This window comes from Candida orthopsilosis, assembly GCF_000315875.1.
Source record: "Candida orthopsilosis Co 90-125, chromosome 3 draft sequence".
In the NCBI taxonomy this organism is placed as follows: domain Eukaryota; kingdom Fungi; phylum Ascomycota; class Pichiomycetes; order Serinales; family Debaryomycetaceae; genus Lodderomyces; species Lodderomyces orthopsilosis.
In genome coordinates, this window is record NC_018296.1 from 1,154,569 (window position 1) to 1,166,129 (window position 11,561).

At 38.0% G+C, this 11,561-nt stretch overlaps 7 protein-coding genes across 7 annotated transcripts; 3 read left to right on the forward strand and 4 right to left on the reverse strand. All coding sequences in view use genetic code 12, as the record gives it.

Annotated features, from left to right (window-relative positions):
• Nucleotides 1-137: 137 nt before the first annotated feature.
• Nucleotides 138-1,898, forward strand: CORT_0C05020 (hypothetical protein; the record flags this gene model as incomplete). Its single annotated transcript, XM_003868732.1, has 1 exon — nt 138-1,898. The coding sequence occupies one exon, from the start codon at nt 138-140 to the stop codon at nt 1,896-1,898; it is 1,761 nt and encodes a 586-aa protein (XP_003868780.1).
• Nucleotides 1,899-2,046: 148 nt separating this feature from the next.
• Nucleotides 2,047-2,967, forward strand: CORT_0C05030 (Phb2 prohibitin 2; the record flags this gene model as incomplete). The annotated part of the gene is made up of 1 exon (XM_003868733.1): nt 2,047-2,967. One exon carries the CDS (start codon nt 2,047-2,049, stop codon nt 2,965-2,967), a length of 921 nt encoding a protein of 306 aa, XP_003868781.1.
• A 96-nt stretch (nt 2,968-3,063) lies between these two features.
• On the reverse strand, nt 3,064-3,918 carry CORT_0C05040 (Pin3 protein; the record flags this gene model as incomplete). Its single annotated transcript, XM_003868734.1, has 1 exon — nt 3,064-3,918. One exon carries the CDS (start codon nt 3,916-3,918, stop codon nt 3,064-3,066), a length of 855 nt encoding a protein of 284 aa, XP_003868782.1.
• A 180-nt stretch (nt 3,919-4,098) lies between these two features.
• CORT_0C05050 (Ama1 protein) lies at nt 4,099-5,650 on the reverse strand (the record flags this gene model as incomplete). The annotated part of the gene is made up of 2 exons (XM_003868735.1): nt 4,099-4,700; nt 4,753-5,650. 2 exons carry the CDS (start codon nt 5,648-5,650, stop codon nt 4,099-4,101), a joined length of 1,500 nt encoding a protein of 499 aa, XP_003868783.1.
• A 240-nt stretch (nt 5,651-5,890) lies between these two features.
• Nucleotides 5,891-7,261, forward strand: CORT_0C05060 (Die2 protein; the record flags this gene model as incomplete). The annotated part of the gene is made up of 1 exon (XM_003868736.1): nt 5,891-7,261. One exon carries the CDS (start codon nt 5,891-5,893, stop codon nt 7,259-7,261), a length of 1,371 nt encoding a protein of 456 aa, XP_003868784.1.
• Nucleotides 7,262-7,293: 32 nt separating this feature from the next.
• On the reverse strand, nt 7,294-8,805 carry CORT_0C05070 (Smi1b protein; the record flags this gene model as incomplete). The annotated part of the gene is made up of 1 exon (XM_003868737.1): nt 7,294-8,805. One exon carries the CDS (start codon nt 8,803-8,805, stop codon nt 7,294-7,296), a length of 1,512 nt encoding a protein of 503 aa, XP_003868785.1.
• A 1,416-nt stretch (nt 8,806-10,221) lies between these two features.
• CORT_0C05090 (Yst1 predicted ribosome-associated protein) lies at nt 10,222-11,284 on the reverse strand (the record flags this gene model as incomplete). The annotated part of the gene is made up of 2 exons (XM_003868738.1): nt 10,222-10,917; nt 11,195-11,284. The coding sequence occupies 2 exons, from the start codon at nt 11,282-11,284 to the stop codon at nt 10,222-10,224; spliced, it is 786 nt and encodes a 261-aa protein (XP_003868786.1).
• Between the last annotated feature and the right edge of the window lie 277 nt (nt 11,285-11,561).

The following is an 11,561-nucleotide window of genomic DNA, read 5'->3' on the forward strand; positions in this document are numbered from 1 at the left end:
CTTAACACAGTTGTACTAACCAAGTAGAATATATAACTGAACAACAGTGCTACCAAACATGTCATTTTTGTTTCCACTTTTCTTTTCCGTACTTGTTAGATCTAGCCTGATGTGCTCAGACATGTACAGTTGAAATCATGATACATCAAACTATAATTCTTATCATTTCATTTCTAATATGTCACGTCGTGGCTCTAACTGAGGCCAACTTTCTGATGCTATATAACCAAACAACGGTCAATCAAACTGCATTAAATGAAACACTTGACGTTGCAATAAGAACCCAAAGAGACATTTCCAAACCAGTTCCTCTTGATCAACTAGCAGTGAGTGGCACTTCACTAACAACTATGTTTTTAAATAAAGGCTACAGTTTAGACAGTATTTCGGAGTTGCGTGATTTGCTAGATACTGGAATGCAAGCAATAATGGTAGATTTATATTGGAATGAATTTACTTCGGTGTGGCAACTATGCCCTGCACCTTTCCCACAAAATGTGACTTACAATCCAAACGATAAAGTTAAAGTAGCTTGGAATAATATCACATATACGTGTCAGGCTGCTTTCACAACCGATAATATCATGTCTATAATTGAATCTTACTTGGATTCTTCAAACACAAACTTTGAAGCTAATTTCCTCCACTTGTTGTTTAACCTAAAATCTATACATTATGAAAAGTCAAATTTAACAATGTCGCTTGAAAATATATACAAGCCCAATTCACGGTCTAACATAGTCGGGAATTCAACACTCAATGCCACGATAACACCAATTGCATCCTACATTTTCAGTCCAGATGTGCTTAGCGAATACAGACTGCAGGTTTATTCTTCTTCAAATCCATATGCGTCATTCTACAACAGATCTGATATAATTATGCCCTCGTTGGAGGCAGTTTTACTCTCACAATATAAGAGAATATTAGTCAATGTGCTAACGAATGACATCGTGCCATCTCCGCGAGAGTACTCAATAACCAGTGACGACGAAAAGCTCATATTTTTCAATACCACCTTGCCAACTTCAGTCAGGACTGCAAAAGATGCTGCGCCATATTGTAAACAGCTTCTTTCATTAGACAATGATATAAAGAAGTATGACAATTTGTCCTTGACAACACAGTTTGACTATGTTATTGATAGCAACAGTCACCAATTTACTCAAGATAGCGTTCAAGACTTTTTAAGGTGTGGGCTTTTGCCTATATTTAATGCTACTTCATACACTGTTGGTAACAAAAACATACTGGATGTTGGAGATGTCTTTACAACATTTACTCCGTACCTTTTCTGGTCGTGGCGTGCAGGTCAACCAGATATATCCAACAATTCATCATCAAACAATCTGTCAAAGAATCACGATGAAGATGCTGGAGCATCATTTCGATGTGTGGTTATTACTAATGATGGTTGGAAAGTTGATGATTGCTATGAAAAATACTCAATTGCATGTCAGAATAAAACGGAGCCTAATGACTGGTACATACCACCCGGTGACAAGCAAACATATTTTGACGTTAGTAGAGGCGATTGTCCTGATGGATACAACTTTAGCCTACCAAGACTGAGTACGGAAATGCTCTCGTTAATGAGTGCTGTCAAAAAACAAAATATAGATTACCCAATTTGGATTGATCTCAATGATATAACAATATCCAATTGTTTTGTATCAGGTGGTCCATACGCACAGTGTCCTTATCAGAAAACTGTCACCACAACTAGATTTGTGCGTATGATTGCACCAGCTTCAGTGATATGTATAATTGTTCTTATTGCTGTTCTTCTTGAGAAGTTGCTTAGAACAAACCACATCCAGTCAAATCGGAAACGATATTGGAAAAAGGCGCTTGCTGAATACTACTCTAAGAACGACTATGAGGGGGTACCGTCTTAGGGTAAGTACAATGTAATAGATGTACCCGTTGTGTTTAAACACGCATCCTGCATATAATCACCCTCCTTCGGATTTTGTAATTTTTCTTCTCTCTTTTAAACGCCTACGGAAACATCACCCCAGCTAAACACCACATCAGCACAATCAAATGAACGATCAAAACTGGAAGGCCTTGTCCAACGAGTTAAGGCGTAGGGCTCAACAAGCTCGTCACTCGGGTGGGGGAAAGAACCCCAAAAGCCCATTGGCAATTTTTGGTGGAATTGGTGGAATCTTGGTCTTAGGTGGAGTTGCTATGTTTGCTCAAAATGCATTATTTAACGTAGATGGTGGTCAACGTGCTATATTATATTCCAGAATTGGTGGAGTTCAACAGAAGATCTATCCAGAAGGTACCCACTTTGTCATTCCTTGGTTTCAAAGACCAATCATTTATGATGTTAGAGCAAAGCCAAAGGAAATTGCATCGTTGACAGGTACTAAAGATTTACAAATGGTGAATATAACATGTAGAGTGTTGTACAAGCCAGACATATTTGAATTGCCTAATATATTCAGGACTTTGGGAACGAACTATGAGGAGCGTGTGTTGCCATCGATCGTTAATGAAGTTTTGAAATCAGTCGTTGCTCAGTTTAATGCTTCACAATTGATCACCCAAAGAGAAAAAGTCTCTAGATTGGTTAAAGAAAACTTGTTGCGTCGTGCTTCCAAGTTTAACATTTCATTAGATGATGTGTCTTTGACATACATGACATTTTCACCTGAATTTAGTGCTGCTGTTGAGGCTAAACAAATCGCTCAACAAGATGCACAAAGAGCTGCATTCATTGTTGACAAAGCAATTCAAGAGAAGCAACAATTGGTTGTCAAGGCTCAAGGTGAAGCCAAGTCTGCTGAATTGATTGGTGAAGCTATCAAGAAATCTAAGGATTATGTCGAATTGAAGAGGTTAGATACAGCTAGAGAAATTGCCAACATCTTAGCATCATCTCCAAATAGAATTATTTTGGACAATGACACATTATTGTTAAACACTGTTGCTGATAGTCGTAACAATAGAAAATAAGTACTAGATATTTGTAAATAGCTTTAAATGAAAAAAAAAGAATTATATTTTACCCTGTTCCCAAAAACCAATAATGTTCAAGTTTTGTCACTCAATCTATAAAATAGAATTGACAATGTTGGCACCAACTGATGCACCAGCACCAAATAACGCAGCTTCTCCAAAACGACTTCCATATTTCTTAACACGATCATGTCCACTTGATTGTTGTTGTTGCTCAGGAGCCACTACAACCTGTTGTGGTGGTGGTTGTTGATATGGTTGGGGAGGATAGTAGTTTGTTGATGGTGGTGGGTACTGTGCGTAACCTCCATAGGAAGGCTGGTTCAGTGATGGAGGTTGATTGTAACCTGGTGGGCCATATGATGAATAAGAATTCTGCAGTGATGGTGGTGATGGACGTGGTGCAGCCAATCTGTTTTCAGATGAGTTAAATTCTACTTCTGAAATCACTTTCACATAATTTGAAGGGAATACACCAGCCTTCTCTGGGGTAGATCCTGCTTTGTACCCCTTCCACCAATCTTCCGATAAGTGTTCAACAACGGCCAATTTGTCTCCTTTACTTAGACTCAAATCGTCTGGTTCTTGTGCAGCGTAATCAAACAAAGCAGCACAGTATCCAACTGGTTTAGGCCCAGAACGAGGTGGAGCTGGTGGGTAGTCAGGCGGTGAAATACGAGTGTTGGCAAACTCTTGCACTAACTTATTTGATTTCTCTTCGAATGATGGAGCTGGTGGATTTGCTGGTGGCGAAAACTCTTCCTTTTTAGAAGCTGTACCAATTTGTAAAGCATCAACGTCCCATGGCTTTTCATCCTTTTTGTATTTCTGAGGTAAAGCCTCAACTAACTTTATGTAGAGGGCATCAGTAATGATTTCTGAATCACGCAAAAACTCCAACTCCGTTCTCACTGTTGTTAATGATCTGTTCACTAGAGCAGCGGACATGTTGTGGTGGGTGCTTTGTGGAAAGAAGTTTTTGATGAAAATAAATGCTCACGTTTAGTAAGGTTTAAAAATCAAGAGGTTAAATATAGAATGACATTTTTCGCTTGATTAAAATAGGAAATACACAGCCGATTATTTTCCCCTTTTTATTTAACTCCGCTCCTGTCAACGTTTACTTCTTTATCTTATACCAAGACAATCTATGCTGATACCTTCCGCAAGCTCAATAATATCGCTTCCGTAGGCTCCAATAATTCTTGAATTCGATGCTGGCGAAATCTCAACAGCCCTGTCCCATAGATGATATATTCTTATTGTTGAATCATTGGTGGCTACACAAACAGAACAGAAATCGGGACTGGTTGTGGCACTTAGGATACGCAAATTGCTTGTGGCATTCACCTCTAACACTGGATTCATCTCGGGATACGAGTAAACTCTCATAAGGTTTGATTTTGTCGACCCGCCAAAGCCAAATGTGGCCACAATCTCTTTTTTATATTTGGACCAAATTAATGACGTAATCTGACCATCAGTGTAAAACTCTTTTAATAATGTCCCGCTTGTTGTGTGCCAAAACCTAATCTTACGGTCTTTACTGCCTCCTCCAGTTGCTAGCAAAGAAGTAGTCCAGGGGCAAAAGCTCAATGCTTTTATAGCTGCCTTATGTGGTAACACAAATTTCAATTGTGGTGACTGGAAGTCAGGTAAGCTCCAAAGTGAGCAACAGTTATCGTTTGCCCCCACGGCAACTTCATCATTGGTTGAGTTTAATGCAATTCCTAGAACCAAGTTAGTAACAAAGTGTACGAAAGTTGACCTCTCTATGCTTACCACAAATTTGTTGCTGATGGGCCCTAAACGTCTTTACTATCTCAAGTTCAAGGTTCGACGACTGCTTAATTCTCATAACGTATACCTCACCACCATCATCTCCTGCTAGGAAATGTTCCGAATTGTCAAACCAAGTGAAACAGAAAATACATTTGCTTTCAGGGACGTTAAATTCGCCAGCAACTCCGTTTACTTCCTCTCTTTGATCAATTAGTAAAATCTTGCCATTTGCCGTGGCCACCAAGACCCAATATTCTTGTGAACAACTAACTGCAGTGATCAAATCATCGTTTTCGTAATTAATTTGGACAACATGGCTATCTGCTCCCCACATGTACATTCTTGATGCTAAACCAACAATAACCCTATTGGTCTTTGGTGACCAACTAATTAAATTTGAATAATAATCGTTTCTCAATCCTGGTGCTTGCAAGATATCAGAGGCCATTATTGATTTCACTTTGTACTTTGGTTTTCTGGTTGCTGATTTGTTTATTATTCTCTCAATGGGGTCCGATTGGTGAATACTCTGATGTCTCAGTGACTGATGAGTGTATGAATTATTAAACTTGAACACCTTTGAGCAATAGTTGAAATTCAAAGCCTTTGCAACTATTTCTTGATGGAGATCATTGGGGACTAGACTTGTCCTTGGACTGCTGGAACTGCCTGTTGAACTTGAGCTGGTGTTTGATCTTGGGGACAGTGACAAATTGGTTGGTGATTGTATAACTGTAGATACAAATGAGTCGTTGCGAATGGAAAGGTTCACTTCATTGTTGTTGCAGTGTATATTTGGACATTTCGGCTCTCCTCCTGACCATACCTTGTAAGCCAGTATGGATGATGATGTTGGGATAAATCTGTCACCACTTAGCAATGTCTTTTCATTGGACATTATGTTTGGGATCAACAGCCAAATTGTGTTGGCGAGGGGAGGGGGAAGAGACCTTGATAGCAAGACCAACTGTGGTAAACCTGTTGGATGTATATGTTGTGAAGCAAGTTAGTTTGTCAAAAGGTTTGATATGTTTTGCAACCACATTCTGTTTTTCCGATATGCCTTTCAAGATCAACTTTGTGTCAAACGAATAAATTTTTGTCAATCAATCAACCACCAACAAAGTAGATCACCCCGATGCCATTGATAGTTCCAACTAGACTGACATACCTTGGTCCTGTAATCAAATATTCATGTACCTTGCTGTTTTTAATTCTATGTGGACAAGTGTTTTTCAAGACGAAAGAGCTAGTAACTCAACCATTCATTGATGAGATATTCCACCTACGTCAATGTCAAACTTATTGTGCTTACAGGTTCGATAAATGGGATAATAAAATCACAACTCCACCAGGGCTCTACATATTGGGGTTTATGTACTCAAAGATCTTGGAGTTGTTAACTGGTATTCAACATTTGTGTCTGGATTTTAATGTGCTACGATCATTAAACTTATTTGGGGGAGTAGTTGTCTTACCCGTTATCCTCAACAATTTCAAAAAAACAAACTCGAGACAATACTGTACTGTTAACGTCATATCTCAACCGTTGTTGTTTACTTACTACTTCTTATTTTATACAGATGTGTGGTCAACAATACTTGTGGTGATGTCGCTCAGTTTGATCAATACCAGAGCACACCAATGGCCAATTTTAAGCTCAGTAGTTGGATTTGCTAGCTTATGGTTAAGACAGACAAATATAATATGGGTTGCATTTATTGCTGTTGCATATATTGACCGACAAATTTACCGAGAGAAATCAATTTTGGACAGAGCTCAGTCATTTATTAAGAGGAGTTTGAAAAACTGGTCATCATTAATTGGCTATGCTGTGAACTTTGTCTCGTTTGTTGCATTTTTGAAATACAATGGAGGCATCACTTTTGGAGATAAAGAGAATCATCAGATCCAGTTACATTTTGTTCAAGTGTTTTACTGTTTTACATTTATCAGCTTCTTTACGTGGCCAGTGTGGTTGAATCGCGCCACCTTGTCCAACTACGTTAAATTCTTTACTGGTAACTATGGATCGAATCTCCTCCTCAACTTTATCTCCTTTTGGGGAATAAAGTACATTATTGATAACTACACCATAATCCATCCTTTCCTACTTGCTGACAACAGGCATTACACATTTTATATCTTCAAACGATTGCTCGGTCACAAGTATAGCAGCGTGGTGGCAATCCCCGTTTATCATTTTGCATCATATATTAGTGTCACGTCTTTGGTAAAGTCTAGAAAACTCAACTTATCACCTATTGGAATTCTAGCATTCATTGGGGCTACAGTATTGACTATTGTACCATCTCCATTGTTTGAGCCAAGATACTACATCATTCCACTTGTGATATTTAGATTATACATAGCTCCAAGCTACCCTCTTGCTCATTTGCTTGAATTTGTGTGGTTGAATTTGATAAACTTGATTACACTGTATATATTTTTCACATACCAATTCACTTGGTTAAGTGAACCTGGAGCAATTCAGAGAATAATCTGGTGAGGTTCAAGAAACATTTAAATGCATTTTCTTATCTATGTTCTAATATCTACTTCTTGTAAGGTTTTGTCATCGTCTGCTGCTGCATTGTCTTCTTCCGCATCGTCCACATCAGGATCTGCTTCAATTACCTCATGTGATAACGGGCTCTTACTGCTATTTGCTTTCGAGTTTATGCCCAAATTCAGTACAGGTTTGACAGGTTTTGATACTGGTCTGTCGTCATCTTCTTCATCGTCATTGTCATCATGATTCGATGTTTGCAGGGTTTTCGCATGGTCTAGTAAATTCAAGTTCTTAGTAATAAAAGTGTCGATTGATTGAAAGCTCTTGTTATGTAGAGCGAGAATTGATACTTCATTTTGCTTTAATTCATCCAATAGTTCCTTATTCACATTCTCCGCTGGTTCGTTTTCTAACAATGTCATCCATTTCTTAACAGCTCTTCTTTTCAAAACTTCCAAATAAGGCACTTCGAGTTTGGTCTCCTTATCAACAAATACTATTTCACCTTCATTGCCAATGAACAAGTCACCATCGTTATTCTTCCGGTTTGCTTTGATATCCCAATTGCCCATTTCTAAATCGTTAGCAAAAATCAACAAGAAATCACCCCATGTGTCAGCAATTTGAAATTTGAAATCAAAATCTCTTCCAAATAAAATAACTTGACCCCATTTCCCAGCAGGTGGTGGAGAAAGATCAATACCAATGTAATTCCCTACTTCATCTGTTACCAATGGAATCCACATAGGGTGGGCAAACATTTCATGAATCACACTTGGAGGAATAGATCTTTGCTTTGGCATCCGCAGATGATTTTGAGATGATGACTTGCTACTGGAAGAATCTGTATCATGAGATGAAACTGATGTTTTCCTTGACTGTGCATCAGTCAAGTCGAATGACGTTCTCGCGGACGACATCTCACTACTCGTGTTGAGACTAAGTTTTTTCTTGTATTGGCTTGAACTTGCATGTGAGACCGGCAATTTACTTAGTTCATTTGTCTTGTGGTTTTGTTGACTTATTCCAGTATTGATGTAGTCGGCAACTTTTCTCCAATTTTCAGTTTGTATCATTATATCGTCCAAGGACATCAACCTCAACCCAAATATGAGACCATTGGTGTCCATATTCAACTGGTTACCAAAGTTCAGCTGTCCATCAGTGATTTTAAAAAACTGTAAAACTGATTGTGGTAATTTAATATGTAAATCCTTTTGAAAATCTTCCAAGTCTGATGAAGTACATTTGCTCAGTAAAGAGCTGTTCAAATCAGGAGCATATTTGACCAACCAGTGTTTTATATGCCTCCAAGCTAGTCTCATTTCATGCACACCCTCCGACCCATCATTTGGTTCGTTTACAACTATATTGTTGATAGAATCCACCGATGAGTTATTGAACTGAGAGTTCATACCCAAAAGGTTCTCTGAGTCTGGTTTATTTACTCTATTAAAGGACTTTCTTGAATCGAATTCAGAGTATTTATCATCTGTACTTAATGAATATATGAATTCTTGCAACCGTTGACTAAACTTCATCACCAATGGACTTGTCTCTATGCGGTATAGTATTAGCAATAGTTGTTCCTGTGTAAAGCTGAAGATAAATGTAGTTTCAAGTTAAGCGAACGTAGTACTAGTGTAGATCCCTCCCTGCACTTGCTTCTTTGTTCAAAGAGGAATTTTGTTTTGGGGTCTACTTCTAAAATCGTTTCTTAATTCGTTAGTAAGAAAATTTTAATAAAAATATGAAAACGCGCGTTTCTTAAGTCTTCTGTTTCTATGTGTGTCGTCTATTGTTTATTATTACATTTGACACATATTTACCCAATCGGGTTAATTGTTTAAGTACGACACCAGATAAATTTACGATATGATCTACTACTACTGCAACTACAACGACAACTACAGACAGTATATATAAATATCACCTGGGCATGAAGTACAAATCTCATAGTAATTTGAAAAGTATACGATAAACCAGGTATTTCAATATAGGAAGAATCATAAAAAACAAAAAGTAGGCAAGAAACAACATCCTGCAACGGGATTCTCAAAACAAAAAAAAAAGATTGAAGTGGACAAGTAAGACAGAGTCCCCCAAGGAGGTGAGCTCCCCCAAACATCCACCCAGAGCTAAGTACCAAAGCCATAACCTCAATACCGTTCTCAGATACGATGTATATGACTTTCGATTCTGAACACAAATTAGTTTAAAAAAAAAAAAGGAATTGCTATGCAAGCAGGAACAAACAAGCCTTAAACAAAAAAACTGGGTGTAACGAAGAATCCAATGGCATTAAAGAACAGCATGTTGAAAGAAAACCTTTCAACTCGCCTGGAAAATAGACTTCAAAAGTGACTGTAAGGGTTGTGCTCTGAGGGAAGTGGGCATACAAAATGAACACCCATCCACCCTCATAACACTGTGTTCGGCTCCAATTATGGAACCTTGAATCTCTAGTACTTCTCTGTCTTTTTATTATTTATCGTTTTGATGGTTTATTATTTGTTGATTTCATTAGTTCTTTTTGATTAGGTTTTTTTAATCACTATCCATGGTAATCAAATTGAAGAAGGAGAAGAAGAAGAAAGGTGTGTTAAAATGTCTGGAAAAAATTTTGATTTGGAGATTTTTGTCTCCATCTCAAGGGGGTTATATGCAGGAGGGCGAAATAGACTTAACATCAATAGGTATATTCTCGAAAGCCGTTGATCAGAATACAAGTTATCGACACTAGTCACATTTCCATCCTCTACAGTATCAAAATCTGATTAAACGTTAATTTAAAATGACAACTATGTAAAATACACGGTACCTCCCACCTATATAAAAACTTTATGATTTTATATATATTGTATTATAACCATTCCATTGATTCAAAGGAACTTCATAATACTTTTTGAATTTGTTGTTTTTTTAGTAGTAATTTGATGAATTGATTTTCAAATGATTTACCAGTTTGAAGCAGCAGCGTCTTCAGCAGCTGGAGTAACACCTGATTCAGCCCAGTCAACATCTTCAGTTTCACCGGTCCATTCGGTTTCAGCTTCAACAACAACAGCTTCTTCAACTTCTTCAGTGACACCTTCTTCAGCAGCATTTTGTTCAATTTCTTCTGGGTCTCTGTAAAAGTACAAATCTGGCATAACTGACCATTCAGTAGTTCTGTCAGCAATGATTCCTCTCAATCTCAAAACCTCTCTAGCCAATAACCACCAGATCAAACCAATAGAGTGTTTACCTTTGTTGTTACATGGGATAGCAACATCAACGTATTCAGATGGTGAGTCCATATCAGTCAAAGCAATAACTGGAATGTTAACATATGATGATTCCTTGATGGCTTGAGCATCGGTTCTTGGGTCAGTAACAACAACCAATCTTGGTTCTTTGAAAGAACGGGTGATATAGTTTGTAAAGTTACCAGGGGTGAATCTACCAGCAATGGCAGTAGCACCAGTGTGAGCACCGAATTTCAAAACAGCTCTTTGACCGAAAGTTCTTGATGAACAGACAGCAACATCAGAGGCATTTGGAATGGCAGCAATGATTCTGGCAGCCAAAACAATCTTTTCCCAGGTCTTACCAATGTTGATGATGTTGACACCATCTGGTCTGGTCTTGTAGACGTATGGTTTGTTGTGTACCTAAAAGGACATTAGTTAGTATCGTCTTTTATTAAATAGTGTGAATCAATGACCGTAGCAGTAGGTAATAAAAACTGGTTCCTGGTCGTCTCTTGCATAATGGGTAAAGCTTTTCCTTCACAATGATTTCGACCTACTCTCCATGTTCACAATGTAACTCTAAACATATTGAAAGTAGAACATCAATTTCATCTTCTTGTCTTCTCTCATCTACTTGCTCTGTCGAAGTTCATTGATTCACGATAAATCCTTTGAATAATTGTGATTGAAAACATACTTGAACATTCTTGGCTCCCAAGTGAACGTTGGCAGCTAATAATAATTTAGCATCTTCTGGAGTTAAGTCAAATGAGGCTGGTAATGACATCTTTGGTTATATTGACTGGTCTATGTTGTTAAGATATATCAAAGGTTTCACCAAGTTTAAGATTGAAAAAATTTTGAAAAATTGATTTTTTTTTTTCTTCCTCGTAGAGTGAGAGTGTGTAGTGTGCAGTGTCTAACAAAATTTTGTATGTGAAAGGGTTTTGTGTTTTCCTTTTGAAGTGCGAATCCTTAATAGGGCGAGGGCTCTAGGGAAGTAGTGAGAGGAATTCTCGCTCTATGGGGCGAGATTAGACTTACTCTCGCACAGAGCGCGACCT